This window comes from Artemia sp. Qi Xiang Cuo, chromosome 15 (assembly GCF_049724085.1).
Source record: "Artemia sp. Qi Xiang Cuo chromosome 15, ASM4972408v1, whole genome shotgun sequence".
Taxonomy (NCBI): Eukaryota; Metazoa; Arthropoda; class Branchiopoda; order Anostraca; family Artemiidae; genus Artemia; species Artemia sp. Qi Xiang Cuo.
Window position 1 is genome coordinate 44928928 of NC_142808.1, and position 26362 is coordinate 44955289.

The 26362-nt window shown below is 34.3% G+C and overlaps 1 protein-coding gene across 24 annotated transcripts in view; it reads right to left on the reverse strand.

The window, feature by feature from the left end:
• The window catches only part of LOC148943725 (tropomyosin), a 123479-nt gene that overhangs the window by 57060 nt on the left and 40057 nt on the right, over positions 1 to 26362 (reverse strand). For 20 of the 24 annotated variants that reach the window (XM_089101592.1, XM_089101590.1, XM_089101582.1 and 17 more), the window contains one exon: positions 7227 to 7360. In XM_089101592.1, the coding sequence (XP_088957718.1) occupies positions 7227 to 7360 (134 nt within the window). Of the gene's footprint in view, positions 1 to 7226; positions 7361 to 22341; positions 22652 to 26362 lie in introns of those variants that run through there. The other 4 variants (XM_089101602.1, XM_089101601.1, XM_089101600.1 and 1 more) reach the window with 4 other exon arrangements.

Consider the following 26362-nt stretch of genomic DNA (forward strand, 5'->3'; position numbering starts at 1 on the left):
AAATAGCCAGTCAAAAATAGATGTTAGAACTCAAGTCCAAAACAAGCTGAAGTCGAATATTCAACCGCGTGGACGTTTTTTTAGCAGGCATCGACAAATCCGGGAGCCAAAGCGAAGACCTGATACCAAAACGAAACTAATCTCATGTCAGAACCTAGCTTTAAAATTCTAATTTTTATACTATTCAAGAGTACAGAGAAAGTTCAAACAAGATACTACGACGAAACCAAACAGATTAAAAAAAAACAATTTTCTTTGTTGTTCAAGGCGGGGGGGGCTGCAATTTCCCTGTATCGGGTTTTCGGCAATGGCGATTCCAAAGGTACTTTTTTCCTTCTATCCGCTGCCATTTTCGAGAAGTTTCAGGCTATTTTTTGAAAATCCCATAAATTAGGTTTTCAAAATAACATTTTACTATCAAAACTAATCGAAATGATAGTTGACATTCCTTAATCAGCTATAAACGGCAATTTTTTCTCACTAGCCAGTTTTTTAACGTTTTTTTTTCGTTATTGCAGTAAATTTTACCCATAACTAATAGAATACTTTATTAAACATATATAGAACAAAGGCTCATTTTTTCATGGATATAATACCATGGTTATTTAAACACACTCAAATAAGAGAGAAACAAAGGGACTACTTTTAAAGATTTTGTGACACAAAAAAGAATCAGAACCAAGATGAATTGAATTCATCAATAGAGCTTACTTTGTCGGAGAGGGGGGTCAAACTTTTCCAAAAAATATCCCACATAATACCTTTTAACTACAATATTCAATTATCACTTTGAAGCCAATCGGAAATAGTTTATTTTTTACTAAAATTCAAGCGAAATTTTAAACCGAACATAATGGTTCTTAAAATTTACAATTACAATACCTATTTCTAATAAAAGCGTGAGGTTACGGCACACTACTGATTTTATTAGAGGATAATTTTAAGTTCAATCAATCCACGGAACCACGGTATAGAATTTTGAAAATCCTGCGAAAATTACTCATCGGGTTGGCGCCTAAATCAAATTGTAATCCGTGTAATTACTATGCCATTGTTGCTATGATACTCGTCAAAGCTTCATTAAAGAATATATAAAAAATAGCATTCAAAATTAAAGTAGTCAGTTGAAGTCACGAGCACATAAACATAGAAACGAAGTTGGATTCCACTATCTCAAATGGAAGGAGGGGTTGCGTGGACAGGTTTTAATTAGTTTTTTTTTTAAATGAAGAATGACCAACACTCCTGAAAATCATGGACATTATGGAGGCGCCAAATCGTGAAGAATCAAAAGAAAGACGCCATCTTAACCTTTCATTCATTACAGCCAAGGTCGTGTCCGTGGGGGGGGGGTTTTAGGGGGTTTGAACCCCCCCCCCCCTGAAATGTTTGCCAAACTCGTAAAAATGTAACGAAAATGAATATAAACAAATTTTTGATGTCTTTTTTAAGTTTTTTTGTAAACCCCCCCGACAAAATCTTTTTGTTAACCCCCCCCCCCCACAAAAAAAACGGATACGGCCCTGATTACAGCCCTAGAAAGTGAGATCAAACCACGTTTTTCACAAAGCTCTTTATCTGAACCCAAACAAAAAGCAGGTCATTCCCGAATAGGGGGGGGGGCGGGCATATAGAATGATTTAAAGGAAATTGGAATTTCATGAGAAAAGTGAGGCTTTCAAGAGCGGGGTGACGGAGGACTGCACTGCAATTTTGGCCGCAGATGTTGCAATAATTTGTTAGTAGTTATAGCATCTGTGTAGCAACAATTTTAGCAGGAATTTATAGGACATCGCAGTTTCAGGTGATTTGGTGGTATATTTTTGGGCACAAATTTCAGAATCTGAACTTGTTTTGCTTGAAATTTTGAAGGAGAAAAGACTAAGAAACATGAAAAGAAATTAATATTGCAGCAACAGTTTTAGCAGAAATTGCAGGATAATTTCCGGTCTAATGACTTGAGGCATATGTTTACGTTATAGTTTTTGTTTTTTCAAGATCTTTCGTGTGGTCTATGTAGAAGAAAATCCAACCTTACTTTGCCTCTAGCAATAGGATCGCATGGTCTGAGTCCTCAGTGGAACTCTAGATTCTAGAGGCCACTCTTATACTTGAACAAGCGCTTTCTTTGCCAAATATATAAAATCATGAAGGCGAACCCCATTTTCTCAGATTATTCCTGGGGAGTTCAGATTTTCTCGTCCTGAAGTTTTGTTTAACTCAAGATGGCACTTTTTAAGTTGAAGTTCTGATTCTGTAGGCTGCTGGTATTTTCATTCGATAAAAAGACGATAATGTTCTATTTGGAAAATAATGATGAACATTTACTATTACTTAGAAAAGCCATTGAAAGTAGGATAAAATCTCCAACGCAAAAGACCCCCCCCCCAAAGGGATTCATATACAAAAAAATTCTATCAATATTTCTTTTTGGAGGGGCGGGCAATAATAAAAAAAATATTTGATAATCTTAACAAGAAGTACCGATTAATTTGGGGAATTGTAGGGGCTCTTTCTTCGGGCCTATTACTTAAAATACAATATTCAATGTTTGTAATTGTAGCCAACTATAAGAACAAACTTTACCTAATGATTACAAAAAATTATTAAGGCCAGCCGGGGTGGTACAAGTGATGCCAGAACTTGCACAGGGGCTTTTCAAGGGGGGGGATAATAATTGAAAGGAGGGTGGCAAATATCCCACACAAATGATCCTTCCCCTAATTTGATATTTAAAACAAAGTGCTAAACACCCGGAAAATTATGGAGGGCCCCACGTATGGGTGTTGTGACAAACAAAAACTTGTAACTAAAAAGAAAATTTCCGTCCTTTTTAATGTCTTGAAATTTAATATAAAAGAACCAATTACTATGTGAAAAATATACATTCATCATGCGAAAATATAAAATTGTTTGGTACGAGCACAGTTCATATAATTATCCAGTAAGCTTATCGCAGATCATTTCTGGTCTTCGTTCTCAGTGCGAACATAAAGCTCCTCCCACTTCTTTCTGCATTAGCGGGTTAGTCTGTTTCCGATTGTTTCCAACAAAGTGCATTATTCGTAATAGCGGGTTTCCACTTGTTTCCGATTAGATCACAGTCTGACTTGTCTACCCGTGAAAAGATCTGATGCCGCCTATGTTTCTATCTGCAAAAAACGTTCTCTGGAGCACTCGCACCTTGGTCCGGGTTTTTATAATGGTTGAGATAGGGAAAGATCATACTGGATAATTATATAAACTGTGGGTACGAGTTCCCAGCTGAATGCGGTTTCAAAACCCATTTGGTTTTGAAAAGGTTTTTTTTTGTCTCTCCAGAAATAAGAATTTTTTTTTTACATAAGCTTGTTGTAAAAAAAATACACAAAGAAGATCAATTTAATTAAAGCACTTGTGAAACGAAAACAGAGTTTTCTTCTGAGACTTAGAGCAGATCTGCTATTCAAGGAAATTACGAACCAAAATCTAGTTTTCAGAATATTCATTCATTTTTCTATTAATATCTTAGAAGACCAAAATTTCCATTCACTAATTTTTTTTTTAGGTGCTAATAAAGATGACCAAAATACAAAACATACAAAGATAGAACATGCAAGGATAATGAAAACAATGAAAAACTATAATGAAAAAATATAAATAAACATTATATAATGGTTATATTATAGTAATAATAATATAATAATCATATAATAATAACCTAATAATAAATATAAATAAATACAAAATAAAACTTACTTGGGTCAGAAGGTACACATTAATCTAAACAAATCTACTACGTAAAGTGAACGAATGTTATCCGTTCTGTAGCATTTATAAAATTAAATATAAATAATTGAAAAAAAGGAGACTAATTCCTAAGAAACAAGGGATTGTGTTACAAAATAGTTTAAATAGATGAAAATAATATTATCTGTCAGGGTGTAACCAGAAAGATGCATAGACGGAGAGAGAGTGGGGGTCAGCTAAAAGCAACAGATTGGCATTTCATTTCAAGCAATGAACACTGAAAATAATTATTTATTAAGAGTATACATCACTTCAGAAACATATCCAGGGGAGGGGTCTCTGCCCCTCCCAAACCCAAAATTTCTCAAAAAATGTGGGACCTTTTTAACCAAATTATCAAATAATTTTTATTATTATTATTGCCCCCACCCCTGAAAAAAACACCTACATATGTTGCTGCATCACTCATTCCACCCTGACTGGACTGTTTATATTTTAATCTTTAAATGAGTTTTTTTTTTTGGTATAATTACACATCTTGAGTAGGACATTTTAAATAATAAAGAAATACAAGACCATTAATTCATTCAAATCTTTCAAAATGTCGATTGGAACCATAGCGTTCAAAACAGTCACCATACCTCTAAAATAGCCTACAAAATCCTTGTCAAATGCTGTGATTGTCCGCATAATTAAATAATAATCTTAAGGGTGAGATTAGGTTACCAAGTCCCGATTCTAAGAAAAGTAATTAAAATGTAGATGACGGACGAAAACTAGAGTAGCCTACATAAAGAAGAGCTAACTATACAACAGCTAAAATACAGGTGGAGGACCTCAAGGACCTAAAGGTGACTATAAATTGTCTCACCGGGTAAACTTTTAATGGACATATTACTACTAAGGATTGAAGTCATAAAAAAAAATCAATTTGAAAAAAATCAAAAAAAAAAAAAAAAGATCAATCAAACTTGTATCTGTCATAAGTAAAAATTTTCAAGAAGATAGCGAATATGGTAAATCAAAAAGCTGTATGTAACACAGTAGAAATGTTAAAATAGAGCAAAAAATAAGCGATCTGGGGTTGTTATTAACGAACAAACATTTTCGTCTTGCCTGGTGGTTAAACGCAACTCGAAATTTAAAAAATAATCGAAAGTACCGAGGACAATGACAATTTTTTAAAAAATCGAAAGTACCAAGGACAATAGAAATTTAAAAAAAAAATCAAAATTACCAAGGACAATAAAAATTAGAAAAAAAATCGAAAGTACAAAGGACAATGGAATTTTTTGTTAAAAAATCGAAAGGGCAAAGGACAGTGAAAATTAAATCTGATTGTTTGGACCGGTTAAGTGGAATATTACACAACCATTTATATCTTTAAAAAATTCGAAAAAAACAATAAATAAAAAAACAAATAAAAAAAAAATTACCTAAAATGCCTCCATATGCAATTGCCAAATTAAAAAAAAAAGCTTAGGTAAAAATCAGCTAAAAAACATTTGGCAGCAAACACTTTAAGAAGGTGTTGGCTTTGAAGGGGTATTTGTCTAGAAGAATCAACAGATTGTTAATGTCTGAGTTTTTATGGCTGAAAAGCTTTGTCGCATTTACATAATTTTACTGATTTTATTTTCACGGTACTAAATGGCAACACTGATGAAATGTGATACTGCCCTTAAAACTTCATAATTTTAAAACAACTAAAAGAAAAATCTGAGAAAATCATAGGTTTCAGGTATGCCTAGATCAAAGATGGTCCCAGGGGGGAAAGAAATGTTTTATTTAGATGTTTTTTAGGAAACAAACGGTAAAGCGAGGAGTGGTAGGGGGACTCATGTTCCCATCCGACAGTTAACCGAAGGGTGCAGGCGAGACCCATATCCGGTATACTGGGCTATTCCGAGCTCAGAAAAAGCAGACCCCTCCAGTCTGTTTACGGAAATGAAGAAGGGAGGAAACACTTGGGATAGAGAGGTGGGAAACCCTTCAAGAGGATTAAAGGTACCTTAAAGGTACCTCTCGTCAATTAAAAATTCTTTAGTTTGTGCGGCTAAACTATTTAGAATTGATTGGGCGGTCTTGCCATGACTTGTAGAGATGGGATAAGAGATAAAAGACAGAAAACAAAAAGCGGACACCTACTTTCCCGGAAATCTTAGAAAAACCATTTAGCTCCTCCTCTTTTGTCCTGGAGATAGAGATATTCAGATTTAATCAAATTTAGGTCTTTAGAAAATGTTTTATTGTCTTTTCGATTGAACGAAGCAGGATTTTCTTCTTAAAGTTCAGAAAGGGCAGTCCCTAAAAATATTCAAGCATACCTGTTTGAAAAATACTAAAAATCAGGTGAAAGGATCATTTGAGTAATTTGACAGCTTTGGGAGCATCGTGTTGTACTACCCCCCTTGACTGATAACTGCCGACGCAGCATGTATATTATTTGTTCTGTATACACACTTTATTTAGAAATTAGCATGAGATGATACGTTTTCTTTATTTTAAACTAGTTTCTCGGTAGCTTCCCGAACTGTTGATACATTCAAAATTCCTCATCAATTTTTACCTTTGGGATTTCCCTGTGATCCTGGGAAAATTCACCAATGGACCCTTTGTCTTTGAGACGGTCAGCCGACGACCAGACTCGCAAAATAATTTGTAAGGAATAGAATCCCCTCAAAATGCCATTAAAATTAGCTGAAAGTCATTAAAAACCTGCTCTTTAACCAAATTTAGATCCCTGTCCAGGAAAAATTCCAAGCAATGGCTTCATGAATGATCTGAAATAATTAAATCCCGTGGTATAAGTACATGCTGTCCTTTCATTAAAAGTTACAGATTTAGTGTTATAGCCAAATCACATTGTTTCAGAGGGAAAACTAGTCTTATTCATGTGACCATAACCGTTTCCAGGGGGAGGGTAATTGGCTTAGAGCCCCCACCAAAATTTTCGTTTGACTAGTACTAAAGTAGGTAAAAACACGTAATACATGTTATAACGTAATAACGTGCTATTTAATAACGTAATATTTACGTAAACACGTAAAATACACGTTATATATGTCCAACGGAACATATATTTTTGTACCCCCGCCGAACAAAAATCTTTTATATAACCCTGCATGTGGCATACTACAAGCGTTTCTATTGCAGAGTATATATAGATGATCAGAATGAATCAGAAAAGGGATCATCAGAAATCAGATGAATATAGATGAACCAGAAAAGGGATATTTGAAGACTTTACAGCCTTGTATCAGTTTACCGGTGACAACAACCCTAAATTCAACGTTTAACTCAAAACCCCTACATATACAGGGAATGCACTTAAAAATGGGGGGAGCTATGTGCGCCCTCAACCTCTTCCTCTTTCCTCTCTTCTTCTACTATTAAAACTGTCAAAACTTTTTTTTTATCGCGACAATCGACCAAACCATATATATACGAATATATGTAAGCTAAATAAGCTAGAAAAAAAAAGCTAGGCTACTTACCGTTCTGACTCATCAGCAGCATGTGAGGCTTCAGCGAGCTTAGTTGAGGCAGTTAGGAGACGTTCTTCTGATCTTTCAAGATCCTCTTCAACAAGCTGAAGACGTCTATTCAAGCCGGCCACCTCAGCCTCAGCCTACGAAAAAATAGGCTATGACTATTTCGAATATGTAAAAAAAAAGACGACAGAAAAATAAAGCCTTGTTCTTCAATCTTTCCATAGCTGAGATTCAGCTCTATCCATCAACCGAATTAAATATGCTTGTATACTCTTTTTCATATATATATATATATATATATATATATATATATATATATATATATATATATATATATAGATATAGATATATATATATATATATATATATATATATATATATATATATATATATATATATATATATATATATATATATATATATATATATATATATGCATAAATAAAATATATATTTAAATACATACAAGATGAGTCTGTCAACCAAGATTAGAATATTGAAAGCTACAGTGATGACAGCGGTCAATTATGGTTCTGAAGCCTGGGCGCTCCGAAAAACGGCACAAGATTTGCTAGATATTTACCAGAGAAATTGCTAAAGGATTTTTTGGGTACCCGACTGACTAACCGTATCTCAAACAATAGGCTATATGAAAAGTGTGGTTCAATCCCGCTTTCAAGGGCTATAACGAGAGAAAGGTTGAGAGGGCTAAGGCCGGTTCTGCGGAGGAAGGGTGACAGATTTCCAGAGAATATCCTTTTCGGGCAACCGTCTAGGGTTAAACGGAAAGCAGGTCGTCCCCCGTTGGGTTGGGAGGATGTCATAAAGAAAGATATAAGGAAAATAGGAACTTCCTGGGAAGTTGTAAAGAAGGAGGCTTTGAACAGATTGGGATGGAGGAGTGTGCGTAGCTGTGTTGGCCTCAGGCAGTTTGGTGCTGCAGTGAGTTGTTAGTAGTAGTAGTAGTAAATACGTCCGAAGACCATTCTGGCTATGCATGGAATTTGACCAAAAACGAGAAAATATAATTTCAAATGTTTTTCGTTAATTTAAGGTTTATATTCCCCGTGTAATTTTCGGCATTTTGTTTTTCCACTTATCTATGGCTTTAATATATATATGACTTTAATGGTGTCTTTCTTGGCGAAAGACAACAATTTTGATATCATTCCATAGCTGAGATTCAGGTAACAGGAGTAAATTTATGAAGTTTCGATGTACAGGGTTTTTTAGGCCAACAACACGTTAAAATTTGGTTAAAAATCATTGAAAGATGACGGTTTTCCTATTTTCCAGGCAAGTTTAGTCCCTCTAAGAAGAAGTTTATGTAAAATCACAATTGCGGCTGGGCGAATGGACAGATATGAGACTAAAGAATTCCATCATTTAAGTTACTTTTCGTGTTGATGCAGGTTGCAGCGGCAGTTATGTGGCAAAATCATTTGTTCCACAGAGAACATACACCCTGCTGTGCAAAAGTGGGGTAGCAAAGTAGCAATGATACTTGGCAGTTTTCAAATTTGTTGCCAGATTTTGCCTGAAAATACCATTTCTACAAAAAAAAAATACTTTTTGCTCAAAGAAAAGCTGTCAAAACACAAGTTGTGCTGCTAAAGTGTTGGTAGCTTTTGGAATTCTGCTACTGGCAGCTTTGGAACTTTTTCCATACATGCATACACCTTAAGCAAGAAATCATGTGAATTCACAGAACATTTTTGTTGTTATCTATCAGGGTTGTGGAGTTGGAGTTTTAGTAAATTTTTGCTGAATGGAGTTGGAGCCGGTATATTCAAAATATATGGAGTCGTTTTTAACATATAAATCTTGAAACTTTTTTTTTACATAATGCAAGGTATCTTAATGTCCATTAACAAGTTCTACAGGTTACATTTTGCTTTATGGTTAATTGTAGACTCATATCGCTTCTTCACCTGTAACCACAAAAACCACAGGGAATTACATCCGCAAAATATGGAGTAGTTTAATTCTTTTCAAGTGAAGAAGATCCTATCCAATACTTTTTATTTTCTTATTATGCCAAGGCGACCTTTTACCATCATTAAAATTATGTCTAAATTCTTAACAAATGGGGTTGTTGATACTAAACAGATTATTTTTTTTATATTCCTTATGACACTGCTGCCCCATGGCCTTGAGTTGACTATGAGAGCTAGTTTATGACCTTGAGCGGGGGTTCCTTGAAGGAGGAAATACCCGGAAAATCAAGAAATAATGGTATAGAATCTACTTTTTCCTTACTTTGACGTACCTCCCAGGGTTTAGAACTGGGCATACCTGTGACATGACAGTTTTGCATTTGTGCACCAACCGGCTGTTGACTGAACTAAATATGCATCATATTTCAGCCAACTTTAGAAAGAGGTCAAAAAACTTTAAAAGGTGACATAATGGTGGAAAAGGAAGAGGAAGCGGGGAGACGATATTGTTGGTTGTCATAGAGGGGGGGGGGAGATTTTATAGGTGTTAGAGGATAGAATTCTGTAGTTACCAAGACAGTGAACACAAGATTCAGGTGAAATAATATGATTTATTTGCTGTTTCCCAACATTCTTCAAGGTACAAAAAAAGGAAAAGATAATGAGGAATTTTGAACAAGGTTGTACAATATAATAACAATAGATTGTAAAACATTGTTATTCACGGTCTTCACCAATTCCTCATTATCTTCTACTTCTTCTTTTATATGATGAAAAGGTGGTGTGGTCTATGTCATTATTCTTCAGAGTAGAAACCCAACACCAATAGCTCGAGTTAGAATGTATATTGATACAAGTAAAAAATGTGCTTGAACAAAAGAAAAAAGGTCAATAAAAAAATGAAAGAAGGAAAGAAAAAATGTGCTTCGACAGAATGAAAATTTTATGCGATTCTGGATTTGGTGCTTTCACTTTATATTCTTGTTTATTAGTGATTACCTTCTTCTGCATACAGTGGTGTAATATATTGGTACATTATGGTAAATTGGTGTATTATGGTGCATTTATGTATATTGGTGTATTATATTAGTATAGTATGGTGTATTATGGCGCATTCATTCATATATATTGGTATTTTATGGTGTATAAATTGGTGTATTTTGGTGCATTGGTGTATTATATTGGTGCATAGAATGGTGTATTATGGTGCATTGGTGTACAAATTGGTGTATTATGGCGCATTGGTGAGTTAATTGATGTATTATGATGCATTAGTGTATATTGGTAAATTATCATATATTGGTGTATTATGGCCCTGGGCTATTGAAATTCACTGTTCTATGTAACAGAAATTTCCTAAAGAAAAATTTTCATTGACAGGAGTCGAACTCATAGCCCACTGTCAACTCCACCACTAAGACCCAACAGATTACCAACCAATTTGCATATAGCAAACACATATTTGATTAATACTAGATAGACTGTATTAAATGTAATACATAGGAAATTGTTGGAAACAAAGGGGAACTACGTATAAATATACTGAATATAACTGCGGAATAAAAATTCCCTGTGCATGAATTTACTATGATTTATTAGTACTAAGATTAATGTGGGGGATATAGTAATAAAGTTAATGGAGCTCGGGAGATGATTATCTTCTTCAAACGCAAATATACTGGTGGTTCTTTGACTGCCACAGATTCACAGAATATGACCAGAAAATACTTTTACACTATAATAAATGCTAGTCAATTAGACATATTTGTCAATCAAAACAAACATACTAATCAAAAAGACAATATAAATAAAAATAATTTAAAAATTAGTAAAAAGTAAGGAGTGGCTTCAAAACAAAACTTGAAATGAACAGGACTTGTAAGGAATTGCCATAAATAAAACAATACCTATAACAAACATAAATATCCCCCCTTATACAGGTAAGGGTGGTATCTATTGTAATTTTACGCAGTAACTAGGAATTTTTTGCACAAATGGTCAAGATAATTGAAGCAAAAAAAAAATTGGTATTGTTCTGAATAACCACAAAAAAAAACTTTTTTTCAGTTACCGCTCAATTTGAGGAAAACCAAAATAAACGGCATTTGCCCAGCAGGTGTTCATTTTTTTACTATTGCTTTAAGGTTTTTCTGTCACAAAAAAAAAAAAAAAAAAACATTACTGGACGTACACTATACGTCCACACAAAAGCAGGTGGGAAGTACTTTCCAGAAATTAGCCAGAAGGACCTCTCCCTGTAAAATTTTGAAATTAGCGACATTAAAATTGTCTTTTCTGTATCTCAACCCTCTCTCCAAAGAGTGAGACCAGTTTACACCTACGATGTATAGGAGTAAAAATTAGACAGTTCTTCTGGCTCTGAACAGTCGTATTGGTTGTCGACCAAGAGTCGATATCTAACAACCTTCAGGAACATAAATCTGTATATAAAATATGTACACACATTGTCATCACATTATCTTAAATAAATCAGTTTACAACCTGATAGGTTAAAATTGTTTTTTTAGTTTAGTTTTATTGGTTATTTTGTTTCTGCCTCATTTCCTAATTTTGGTTTTGTGATTATTGCAGTAAGTTTGTTGTTTTATAAGAAACTGTTGAGCTTAATTCTACTTGAATTAACAAATAAATAAATAGCTACTAGGGGGTGAGTTTCGAGGGGAATCGATATCTTTAAGGATTACCCTATTTCGTCCATTATAAGCTTTTTTAGTTTGTGTGGTCAATCTATTTAGAATTAATTAGACCGTCTTACTATAACTTGTAGAGCTTTGACTAGAGATATTTAGTTTTAAGGAAATTTACACCATTAGAAGCTATGATCAGGTATGGAAAAAGTTCTAAGCTGCCGGTAGTAGAATTCGATAGAATTCCAAAAGCTGTCGACACTTTAGCAGCAAAGCTTGTGTTTTGACAGCAAAGTATTTTTATATGTAAAAATAATATGTTCAAATAAAATCTGTCAAAAAATTTCATCAGGCCATGAAAACTGCCAAGTAGCATTGCAACTATGCTACCCCAGTTTTTGCACCGTGGGCTGTGATTTTTTTTTCGATCAAACGGAGCAGAAATTTCTTTTTAAAGTTCAGGCAAGGGCAACTCCTAAAAATGTTCAAGCACAACTGCTTGGAAAAAACTTGAAACCAGCTCAAAACAAACATGATTTGAACAATTTGGCAGCTTCGGGAATGTCCTTTGTTGCTATCCGCTTTAATTGAAAACTTTGCCGACATGGTGGATCTAAAATTGCATTGTCTTTTCAATCAAATTTCATAATCAAATCATATCTTCTCAAAAGTTCTCGATGGTGGCTAGGCTCCAGGGGGAATTCGCTAATGGGCCCTTTGTCTTTGAAACAGTCAGCCCACGCTGATGCTTCCAATATGTTTTATGGTATCGTAGCTCCTTAACGATTCGTTTATGTTCACATATGGGCCACTATAGTGAGCGCAGCACAAAATAATCCATCCTTAATACCGGAACTGCTGACTCAAAGCTCCATTCTTGGCAACACGAGTTCCTTAGATACTTCCTAAACAGTACATATTGAACAATCTCCTTTCTTATATCCAAATAAGGATGTCATCATGGAGGTCACTCTCCTCTGAGTCGACATCCATATACGGAAATGCTTGTCAAATTATGGCCGTTCATTAAAACCGGTAGGATTGACTATTGAAAAGAATGGCCTTCAGACAGCCCTATCTATGGTACATTTATGGAAACCTACTAACACAAAAAAGCAAACTTAGACAAAAATAATACAGATTCCAATCATGAGTCGGTTTTGCAAATAGACAAATAATACAGACAAAAAGGGACAGAGGTCCAATTCTTAAATACCAACGGCGGTTCTGGACTCTCTTGCGCCTGGGGCAAAATCTTTATTACCCCCCTCCCTCCCTGTCTCCCACAAAATTTTAAGACCACATTTTAACAAAATTTCCAATTAATAATAAAATTATTTTCAATTTATTAACTAATCGATAATTTGTTGTTTAGTTATTTTTTATTTATTATTTGAACTGTTTGATTATTATTGATGATTTAAATTTGATTTTTCAATTTATTTTTATTTTATCGATCAATTAATAATTTATTAATTGTTTGCATCTATTAACTGCACTCTCTAATTGGTTTTAATAAAAATAAAACTTCTAAGATTGCAAAATGATTATAGCCATTAGATTATTTATTTGATACTTTGCACCAATAAAATTCCTGCGCTCGGGGCAAATAGACGAGTGGATTATATTAAATCATTCCTAATTATTCCTAATCAATTAAATCATTCCAAATCATATCCTAAGGCATTACTTAGGCAGATAGCTTGAGAACATCCTAGTTGAACTTGACTATGTATTTACACTGTAAGTGGAAGCTTATGGAGAATGGATTAACAACAAAAAGGGGAGACGTAGCTTTCTCTTGACAAAACATCTTACAAAAATTGAATCAAATAGCTCACACACCCTACATAATTGGTTAAGAAATCCAGCCATGTATAGAGGCATTGCAGATGAGTATGCCAATATTCAGAAGAAATTCCCCGTACCGGCAAGGTCTATTGCACCTACTTTTGCCTCCCCTAAACCCCCCTATGGATACCAAATATTTATATTTTTCAGCTCGTTTTCAGAATGGATTAAACACTATGAAATATTTGTTGCTCGAGAATCTACGAAAATACCAGGGGCGCAAAATTGAAAACCAGGGGCGCAAAATTGAAAACCAGGGGCACAAAATGAGCTGGGCTTTAGCCAACATAAAATGAATACCAAATCAATTTAAGTTAGTAATGCTTAATTTGAAAAAGTCGTTGAGTTGAGGAAACGAGTTAAAACATTCTTTAATATATATTCATAGACTCTAAAGAAAAACAATTTTGTACTACTTTTTAGTCAATTTCAAAAACGAGTTTAGAAAAAAATTACGGTTATTACTTTCGGCTTTTTAGTCTTCACTAAGACTAAAAAGTCATTAGCCTTGTCTAAGACAAAAATTAGTCTTATGCGAACCCCAGATGCCACAGGTAAGCTTTCTTAACGCTCCGCTAATATGTTTTGTAAAATAGTGTTTTTGTTTTATACCTTTTGGTATACTCAATCACCCGTTAATGGTGTTTTATTTACACAAGGGGGAGTACACAAGAGGGGGAAATTTGGATACACAAGGGGGGGGGGGGTATAGATATACAAGGAGGAAAATTGGATACACAAGGGGGAGTATACAAGAGGGGGGAAACTGTCATCGGAAGTATATATACTTATGAAACTTGGAAGTAGCTGAACATTCGGAAGTGGTCGAAAAATGGCTCACAAATTGATTGGACACTGAAGATTAACCGTTATATTTGTCTGAAATATCTGCAAATGCCAGTTTCATATAGCATGTTAGCCTAACCTCATCGATTTATTTTGATTTTTTTATATATTCATTTGTGTTTTGCTGAGGACGACCCTTGGATATAGGGTCAAAATATTCATTTGAGGTTTTAGTTTCACTGTCTTACAAAAAAAAATCCCCTATTGTTCTATCTGTTGTTTGTATTTATAAGAGGGGGGACGGCTTCCCCTAGATTTTTAAAAATACATTTTCTGGTATTTTTATTAAAATACAAAAAAATGGAATCCCTCCCCAATTTTGAAATTTATCTTTTTTTGTGTATCTTCAACGAAAAAATGAGAAAAATTCTTTCCCCATCCATGTGATAGAAAAACAAAAAGAGACAAAAAAGTCGGTGAAGGGACAAAAATAAAGTAAAAAAAAATACAGACACTTTTGCATTGGGGAACAAGTTCCTTTCAATCAGTGCCATGGGGATGTCCATTGACGCTTCTCTAATAGATATTATAGTGCCGATTAGGGATAATTACAACAAAAGAAATTACAAATTCATACAGCCACAATGGGAATTGGGTGATTTATGGGGGGTGGATCTGATCCTTTTGAAATTTTAGGTCTGGATATGAATGCTTGTACTGGTGCATATACACAGTGTGGGGGAATCCCTTCTGAACAAACTACCCGAGGGCGTCTTCCCCAGGGTAGCTTTAAAGAAAACACGAGAATTTGCGAAAAAAAAACGAAAAAATTAACTGATGATTGAATAAAAGTTAGGTTGAAAATCTTTTTTGCTCTTTAAATGTATTTGACTGTGACGTCATTCACATGATTTTTTTCCAAAATTAAGGCTCTAAAGTACAGCCAGCTGAAGGGTGCGACTCCAGTCCATGGACCACCCAAATATTGCTATGCCCCACTGGTGCTGCCTGTGCCACAAGTTGGGAATCACGGCCCTGAATCTTTATAATTTCGGAACAGCCAAAAGAAAAACTTAGGAAACTGTAGAACTTGAGTATAAGCAGGGTTAAGATGGGTCAAGGATGCAATGTTTTGTTTTGACGTCCTAGACAGTTTAAATAAAAATAGAGTCTGAAAAGTGTTTTAAAATCAAATTTATCAATCTTTCCATGGCTATACACCACAAACATTAACCTGGAAAAACCAAAGCGCGGGATCAAAACATAACCGCAATAATCAGTGATAACAAAACCAATGTTGCCAACAATAACAAATAAAAATAACAGGCTTTTCAAATCTGGTGTCCTTTTGAGACATCCTTTGGAATTCGCTCTAAGAAATTCACCAGGGGCGTAAATTCGACAAAATCCGGGGGGAGGAAGTTGGAGCCAATTTTCCCAAATCAAGTGAAAATGACAGTGAAAACGAAAAAATGAGCCATGTAGTACCATAAAGACAAAGATATACTAAATAAAATTGACCCTCAGGAGGCTTGAATTATACAGGCTTAAAAAAAAAAAAAAACTAAATTTCAGCTGGGGTCTGGACGGGGAGTTACCCCCCTCCCCCATAGCAAATTACACCCCTGAAATTCACAAGACGTAGCGCTTGTCTTTAAGTTGTAGCTATAAGATAAAGGAAAAATGTCAATGCTTTTGAAATTTTGGTCATTAAAGGCTCATATTTAGCAGAAACCAATGACATTGCAGTATTTAGCACTTCTATATCAAGGAAGATTTTGCAATGGCAAGTTTAGTGAACCTTACACGCTGAATTGTCGAAAATTTTACCCAAAGCTGACTCAGTATAAAGACAGTCAAAGTGAAACACCTTTGGCCTAGTAGCCTCAAGCGATTTGTAATTATTAGCATTTGTGATCTCTGTCCAATATATAGGCTACAATTACAGGTAATGAGAGTAGACCACCCTTCCTGTGTCAATAAAAGAGAAAAAAGGGTAGTGCCCATATAGTAGTCTATCTGGGTATCATCTATATAGAGAGGATGTCATGCAATAAATGAAGCAGTGCCTAATCTCGGGTATCAAACATTAAAGTTTTATTCTAGTTAGGTTAGAAAAATAGATTGTTTCAAGGGAAGTAAGTCAAATAGGTGCATAGATTTGATTCTTTCAAGGGGGTGGGACTTTCTTTTGAGGGATGTAATGAAGCCTGTATCCAGGAGGGGGGTTAAGGATTTGAACCTCTCTCCCGAAATGTTTGTCTGACTCGTAAAAATGTAACAAAAATGCATACACAAAATGTTGATACGTTTTCTCTTGTAGCCCCCCCCCCAAAAAAAAATCCTGGGTACAGCCTGGGTGTAATACAAGGCTAGTATTCAGTGGCTGCAATTCACGAGAATATAGGTAAGTTAAGGATTTTTTTCGATTTATTTATTACTGAAGATACAGAATATATATTCTTCCATAGCTTGAGTTTTTCTAGTTATCAATGAAAATACATAACAAATATATTTTTCAATGTCTAAGGGGACACAGTAGCTTCAATTCACTAAAATTTAGGAGGGAAGATTATATTCTTTCAAAATTGGGGGGGGGGCAAATCTATTGTTTTTTAGTTTTCTCAATGAAAATACCAAAAGGGCATTATTCAATGAAAACACTCCAACAAAGAGCATTTTCCAAAATCCAGAGGGATATACCCCCTCAATTGATAGCACTGCGCATAAATCCCCCCATTGGCACCACTGAGCATAGATACCCCCTTTGGAACCCCTCGCATCATAAAACAAGGACCTAATTCTCAAGTATTTTTGTATCCTCAAATTTATTTCTCCTTTGACCTGAAGATTAAGGATCCTATTGAGCATAGCAATGAAGTCCTCTCCTACTTGTAAGGGAATATATTAACCTGATTTCATTTATAAGCAGACTAGCAACATTAGAACTGTTTTTTGACATAACTGTGTTCCAATCTGACAATAATCTCTTTAACACAAACAATACAGCGTTCTGAAAGGTTTCTGAGAATGCAGTCAACATTAGAATGTGTAGAAGAACTTCTGGACCAGATAAGACTTGGAGGGGCATAACTCCTTCAATTGCAACATTATTTAAATCAAGATAAAATACAGAGTGGAACAAAAAACCATAGAAACAGGAAAAGGATTCATGTATCACCCAATAAACAACATTTTTCATACAGTTTTACAGGGGGCACATTGCTGGGAGCCTGATGCTACTTTATAGGGAGTTATGGGATCCTGATATTACTTCAAATACCTAACCATCTTATACAATCTTTCCTAGTTTGCTACATAGCAGTGTCTGCTTTAAGGTAAACATTCTCTCTGAAATAAGCAATTTTGCAAACAAGACTACAGCTGCAACTTACACCAAAGAAAAAAAAAATTATCTTTGCATTTCATCAGTATTTGATACACCCATTTGTCAAGCCAAAATTATTATATTACTTAGGCTTTTACTTACTGAAACTATACTTAAACTTACTGAAAAATTAGAAATTTCAATGATTTCCCACCACTTATCAAAGTATTTCATATCAAAAATTCTAGTAAACCTATTTTTAAACACTTAAATGCATGGATATGAATGAACCTTATCTATACATTCTCCTATGAAGCTTTCCTACAAAAGTCTGTAAAACAGCACTATTTTATTCAGACCGCCCCCCGCCCTCCTTGGAAAATTTCCTGACAAACTTCACAACAAATATTATTGCCAGCATTAACTATGATGACAATAATTAGCAAGAGCTTAATCAAGCTGTTCTAAATCAAATTAGTCAGCACTGTAGTATTTTTCAGAAGGCTATACAAAAAATGTTTGTTGAAGAAATTTACTTTTTATTTTGGAAATTATTTAGAAAGAATACAACGCATTTTTTTGGACAGCTATACAAAATAAACAAAAAAAATATGACCTGATTCAGATATGATATCAGGACTTTCTAATCTCAATATTTCTGATAAAATAATTCAAAAACTTATGGCATTATGCTGAATTTATTTTCATAGATATGGGTAGAAGTAGCACTGTCTTACTCATGCTGCTTTTTACTCTAAGCAAATATCAAACAATTTTTATAAGGATTCTTATTTCCAAAGAGTTTTAAACTTAATTTTCCAAAGAGACCTTTTAAAACTTAAAAGATGCAATCCAATTCTTCCTAAAAATACCATTTGTTCCCTATTCAATATCCTTTTCAGATATAACTGCCATTGCAATTGGCTCAAGTCAATTCTTATCTTTCTGGACAAGCAATTTAAGGTAATGTTCTTCTTTTCAGGTCTACTGATCTCCAGAAAAATAATATAAAATTCAAGAAAAGGGGCTTTTTGCAGTCTTGGAAAGTAGTTGAACTCATGGGCGCCCATATGGATGGCAGGGGGAGGGCTCTAGCCCCCGCCCAAGTCTAAATGATGCTGCTTTGTATTTTTATATTTTTGTGTTGTGGGTCATAAAAAACAGCATTGGAAGTGCTGATTAGACCAGGTATGCCCCCTCCCCCAAAAAAATTAGGTTATGGGTACCCTTGGTTGAACTTGGAGAATGAATTTGGAACCTTTATCTCTACTCCTTCCCTGTTTATAAAGCTTAGAAAATTGCACAAGAGACATATCTATAGCCTAGCCTACCTATTATAACTTTAGAACAAATATGCTGTTCTCAAGTTGGAGCATACTTTTCTCTGATTCTTACTGTGTAAACCAATATAGTTTGAGTAGCCCAGGAACTCAAGCTGTATTAGCATCCTTTTTCAAATTCTGACACATTTTTCAAAATTCTTAGACCTTATAAATTAAAATTTAGCAAAGTTATCAGACCCAAAACTTTTTCTCCCACCCCTTGCAATGCCCATATTTTTGTGTTTATTCTATGTTTTTATGTAATTTAGCTTCTTCAACTTATAAATTATAAAAGACTTTTTTTTTGGGGGGGGGGGGTAAAAAACCTCAAAAATGCAGAAAAAATTTGTTTATATTCATTTTTGTTATGTTTTTACAAGTTGGACAATTTTTTTCGGGGGGGGGGGTCAAATTCCCTTATTTTTCTAACCCTCTGCCTGTGTATTGTGCAGTTTGAGTAGCCCTGGAACTCAAGCTATATTAGCATTTTTTTTTTAATTCTGGTATATTTTTCAAAATTCTTATACCTTATAAAGTAAAATTTAGCAAAGTTATGAGACCCAAAACATTTCATTAGGCCTTGTTTGGGTTAAGGTTACTTAAATGACAAAATCAGATGGGGAAAAATAGGGCAAAAGATCTCTTTATGGGAAAGACCAATTTTCTTCTGCATCCCAGAAAAAGAGATGGGTTTTTGGATTGCCCTTATAGCATGAAATAATGCAAGTGTAGTAACAAGATCCCTTCTTTTTATCTGCCTTTCTTGGTGAAATTTTTACCAATAATTTGTCATCATAAATTCAAAATGTGGTATCTGTTTTGACAAACAATTGAAAAGAAAGAATTATATTTAATATTTCTGATTTATAGAATAAATATCAATCAATAAAAGCTACATTTTTAGGGCTAGAAGACAATCAGCTTTCTGTTTTTGTATGAATAAAACTGAAAAGATATTACACAAAAATAGGATAATTGCTAATTCCAAAAAGAGGTCCTTGTCTTAAGTCAATAAATTAATAATTTCACGTTAATCTTGAATAATTTTAATAATAACCATATTGATGCATAGCTTAGATTTGTTAGCTATTCAATGATATATACAATTCTTCTTAATACTTATTTGGTAAAAAGGTTTGAGTTTTACCTAATTTTGCTCATTTCCATACTGGTTTTTGCCCTATAGGCTACCATTTAGATTTTCTATTCAATACTCTTTCCAACTACAATGAACACTGCTGTCACACTTGCATCTGAACCCCCTCCCTCCCCCCAATGGTGACAGAGGCTATATGAAATGGGTATCCATCATATGGCTAATATGGGGTTAAAGTTCATTTGTGGTGCAAATGAATGTTATATTTAAATTCAGGTTGCAATTCTGGGTACTTTTCAATTAGCTGGTACACACATGAGAAGTCAAGTTTGGTTAATGCTAATGAAATAAAACAAAATATGATGAAAATATAATAGTTTAGAAAAAAATTGAGCTAAATATTTGCACATTAGAAGGATGGGGGTAAAGCATAGCATATATTAAATACGTAACCTAACCTAATTTAGGTACCTTTTTGCCCCCTAAACCCCCAAAAAACAATAGTTTAAACATTGTAAACGCAATGACAAACCATGCTTTGCAATCCAATTCTCTATTGACTAATAACTGTTTGACTAGTTTCTTTTAGCATCTATTTTGCATGTGTACCAGCTAATTGACAAGTGGGGGTACATGCTCTGTAAATTTAAAGGTTCTAAGAATATCTTAGAAAAACAAGGAAAGAAGTGAAGATAAAGGTCTTCCCCCTGCAAAATTTTTTAAATATGCTTATTCTGCATATTGTGGAATAAGAATTGCTTTGAATTTTGTGGGTTTAGCATTATTTTTTTTAATGGTAAAGAAGTAGTAACAACAAAATCAAGAACTAGAAAAATTATGAAAGTTATGTTGTCTATGAAGATATGGGTGTGTTTATGCTATCTGCAAGTTATTTTAAGAATGGATCTAGAGCAAAATTGGTAAATTTCTAGGTGACCCTATAATTTAGCTAGGATGAAAGTGAAAACATCATTTGATGCCTTTTTTATGCTCTTTCATAATTCAATAATTGCTTCTGGTGCAAATTGCATCTCAGGCCCTTAAAGGGGCTCCAAAGGTATTTTATACGAATTATAAAAGAGCATAAAAAAAAAATATCAAATGATGTTTTCACTTTCATCCTAGCTAAATTACATGGCCCATTGCAAATTAACCTTGAACTTTACCCCCTCCCCCAACCCCCTAATGTGCAAATTATACCCTGAACTGTCAACAGCAAAGTTTTGAATTACAAAATTCAGTACTATTTTTATTGATGACATTTGAAAAACTTGAAATAGTAGGAAAATGGATTGAATTGAAAATCAAGTATTTTTCAAGTTAGCTTAGGTTATGCCTATAACTTCTTTATGTGGTTGCAAAAATTAAATACCTTTGGGGCCCTTTTAAGGGCTCAAGATACAATTTGCACCAGAAGCAATTATTGTATTATGAAAGAGCATAAAAAAGGCATCAAATGATGTTTTCATTTTCATCCTAGCTAAATTATAGGGCTACCTAGAAATTTAGCCAGCCAGTATTTTAATCCTAGTTAACACATTTTGCAGGAAGAGAGCCTTTATCTTCACTTCTTTCTTTGTTTTTCCAGTTTTTTCTAAGAAATTCATGAATTTCTTAGAGCTATAGGCTATATTCACAGAATATATACCCTCACCCCCCTAATGTGTAAATATATACCTAGAATTGCATCCTCAATCTAAATATAACATCTATTTGCATCACAAATGAACTTTACTCCCATAATAGCCATGTGGTGGATGTCCATTTAGGCCTACCACAAAATCTTGGAGGAGGCAAAATGTGACAATGGCACCAATGAGCAAAATCTTGGGGAGGCCCAATGTGACAAAAGTGCTAATAGGCTAATTGACCAAACTGACAAAATTTATTCTTAAAAAAACAAAAAAAAAATAGGAAGACAGTGCTAGAAAAAAATCTTGGGGGGCCAGGGTTCCCCATGGATCCACCAGTGAGTTATATGCCTAGCCTAGATTTATTCTAAAAAGAAGAAAAAAAAACAGAATAAGAGTGCCAGAAAAATCTTGGGGGGAGGGTTCCCTGGTTCTGCCAGTGAGTTAGCTGCTTAGCCTAGAGCATTCACATAAAAACAATTTAATGATCTAAATAAAACTGCATAGCTAGTGACTCACTTCCTCCCTTCTCAAAAGTTCAACTTGCAATTTTTTCCTATATTCTTCACATTCTTCTTTATATTTTTCAGCCTCCTCTTTCACTTGTCTCATTTTCTTTTTCAAAACATCCAACAGACTGTTTTGTTGCTGGGCCATGCTCGCCATTTTAAGTGAAATGGGGGTAACTATTTAACTTAAATTTATAAAATAGTTAAATATTCCAAGGTTTATTTGCTAGTATCCAACAACACTAAATACTTAAGACTAAATTCAACTGTTTTCACATAAAAAAATACTGTTTTGGGTGTGTTTTGTTCGGTGTTGCCAGACAAACTAAGCACTTGTAGCTTTAATAAAGTAAATCCCTTGCAGCCACAGAAAACGCTTTGCGTGCCAACATTCCGAAAATGGGAGAAACCTGTCTATCGCAGTGTGAACAAAAACTTGTATTTAAAACCCTTATATGAAAAAAAATATTTTATCGTACTTTAAGCATTTTTTATTTATATCATGTCAATTTTTCATATCAATGTAATTTTACAACTCTTTAAAACAGCATTTATTTTTGCCGATGTGATAAGGCGATAAGAAAGTAAACCAAAACATTGATTTCAAATAAAAATTTTCACAGATTTGAGTCTTTCTTTGGAATTACTGACACCTTCAAGAAGAAGCAGAAAGTGATAGAAGTATTTAAAATTTAAATGCTAAAAATTATTATAGATGGATTATATACATTTAACAAAACTTGTACAGAAGGATCAATCATAGGCAGTGCAGTAGTGCTGCCTATATAAAGAGTGAAGTGGGCTATGTGTATTATTTTTCTTAAATAAATAATTATTAAGAAAAAGCGTTTTATTTATTTACTGAAATTTTTTATATTCAATCCACGTGTTCAAAAACAATTTAGATATCTTAGCTTTATTTATTTTTAGTGTGTGTAGCCGATTTTCGGGGTAAGCAACCTTGTCAGTTGTAATTTAAGTTATGAACCTTGTTTGAACTTAATGCTGATTTTATTGAGTGAAAAACTTTCATGGAATTTGTCAAATTTTATCAATTAAAGCTTTTATGCAATGTTGAATGTGCACTCAATATTTTGACTGCACAAGGGTAGTAAGCTCCGGGGAAATATGATTCTTGTACCTGTAATCAATGTTTTTAATTCAAAAGAAATTAGAGGGGATTTAATTTCCAAAATCTTGGTGGGAGGGGCAAGGCATTTTGTTTGTTTCCAACTTATTCAATAAGAATGCAAAAAAAGGAATTTTTACGAAAAATTGCACAAAAAAAAGATGTTTTTCAAAAATAGAAGGGAGGAGAAGGGCGAAAAGTTTAGCCCCCTTCTCCGATTGTCGGCAGTGCCTACAATCCACAAGGAATGAAACAGCTGGTTTTGAGTCATGCTCGAGTAAGTAGCCTCTGTGAGAACAAGTTATAGAAACGAGTGTTATATTACATTCAATGCGCAGGTTACTAATCCTACTACTACAACTTATTTTAGTACCAAGCTGCCTGAGTACAAAACACCGGTGGATGCTACTCATATGCTCAAAGTTTACTCCTTAGCCCATACAATTCCAAATTCCTTTAAATCTTTCCTCACGACCTTTTCATACCTCTTTTACAGATGATCTGCTTTCCAACTGGTGTGTGACACTGCTGTGTCACAAAATATCCAGCTAATGCTCCGTATCATTCCATTCTTTAGAGTCATAACCACTGTCGTAATAGTGGCTTCTATTATTTTTAAACAAAGTTCCGTACCCTTAACTCTGAAAAAACACGTTAATTTTCTAATTTAGAATCTTTTTTAGGCAGAAAGAATAGTAAATAGATTATTTTTCATGTGCCTATGGCTCAATTCTAACGAAAAAGAAGAATAACAAGTCAATATCACCGCTTTGTCTGGTTGCACAGTCTGGTTGTCCTCCAGTCACATTTGACTCTTAAAAAAGGCACTAGAACTCTAAGTTCATAATCTGATAAGGGCCCTCCTAAGTTTCTGCAGTCACTTCCTCCCTAAAAAGTGGCCGGGGGGAATAATAATTATTATTATTTGTAAGAAGCTCTAACAACATCATTATCATAGATCTGTGAGAAATACACCATGTAGCTCAATACTTAGACTTTACTTCGGTATATAGTACATAATAAGCCCGCTTTTTAACTCATTAAATTACTAAAATGTCGCATCTAAGATCTCACTTTTTTCTGCTCAGTTTATCATTTTCTGCTTCACCAAAGTGCGTATTTAAAGTTGCAAAGTTATCTAGGGCCAAACGAAAAGCAGGTCGTCCTTGAATAGAAGAAGTCGTAAGAAAGGATTTAATGGAAAATGGAACTTGGATGGGTGTAAAAACGGAGCTTTGAATAGATTGGGATGAAGGAGGAGCGTGTCCAGCTGTCTTGGCCTTGGACGTCTTGGTGTTGCAGTTAGTTTTTATAGTTAGTGGTAGCATTAGTAGTAGTAATAGTAGTAATAGTAGTTGTAGTTGCAGTAGTAATAACAGCAGCAGTAGTAATAGTAGCAGTAGTCTACTAACAGTAGTAAAGTGGTAAGATCTTACAACTTACTGCCAAGTAGAACATTCAAGAGATATTTCTGATGATAGTACCACTGATCAGAGTAGAATAAAGAAATCTCTTTGTAAAAAAAAAAAAAAAAAAAAAAAAAAAAAAAAAAAAAAAAAACAGCTGGAGAAGTAATATCAATATCAAATGCCTTTAAATTATTTTTAAAATTGTTTTCTATCTAAAGGTGAAGATCTTTTTCTAATTTTACGTGGCTAATCTTTGAGAGGTTTCCGAAATAGATTGTGCCACAAGCCTCATTTATATGCCTGAGAGCAGTGTCACCTCGGGTAAGTGGGCCTATCACACTGGCTCAAATAACCTCTACAAATATGTAAACTAGTTTCTGAGCGGCAAATCATTTTTCCGCTGACCAGTCGGAAGCTAATTTACTCCGCAGACCGCAACACAGGCTTCATATATGTAAATCCCAGTGTGAAACCGTTGTGACAGCAAAGTTAAGTAGTAAAAAACTCGGTTTTCGAAACCGACTAAAGTATAAATATCCGTTTTTATTTCATATTTTAAAGAAAAGGTGAACAGAAAATTAACCAATGAAAGCGGCAGAAAAGGGGTTTTGGTTGAAAAGCCAGTTTTGTGCTTTTCCATTAGTTGATTATCTTCCGATTTTATCAGTAAAATGCTTAATGGAAAGGGGATAAACTCTTTTCTGGCACTGATTGAAATTAAAAAAAGAAGTCAAATTTAACCGAAATGTTTTATTCCATGAAAATTGACCTTTTTGAAAAAATTTGAAAACGTAATATTCTTTCTTAGAAAACTCAGTGTGACATACATCTTCTAACGCTTGTTAAAATAATCCTTGAAATTCTCAGTCCAAAAATACAAACTGTAGATTTTATTTAATTGTTCATCAAAATCATCACTTCAGCTACTTAAAAAGTGGCATCCGAGAAACAAAGCTGATTATTATTAATAAAACCTCTCTTTTATGATAAGAGAGGTTTGAGTAAATACACTGAACTACGTATGTCCCAATAATGACCATTCTCCCACACCAGTTATAAAGTATAAATGCGTCTGCAGTTTGGCCAGTAGACAAACATCCACTAAACATTTCTTGTTTTCTAACTTACATTCGAAAAGAACAGCTGACATATGCCCTTTTATTCTTTGCAAGTCGAAATTTTTTATTGACCTTTTTGAAAAAATTTCAGGGAGGGTTGGGGTGTTCAAACCCCCTAACCCTCCCTGTGGGTACGGCCAGAGGGATATGAGTACTTATCAAAGTTGAACCAGAAGTAGGCTATCCATGGGCAGGAGCGTCAATTCACGGAAATTTCGTGGTGGGGACGTATTTATCAAAATCTAGGGAGAGCAATCCTGTTTTTTTTTTCAATTAAAATATACGAAAAGGGTATTTTTCAATGGAAACACCATAAAAGGGCATTTTTAAAAATCTGAGGGACAAAACTATCTAAGGGAAAATTGCCCTTCCTGT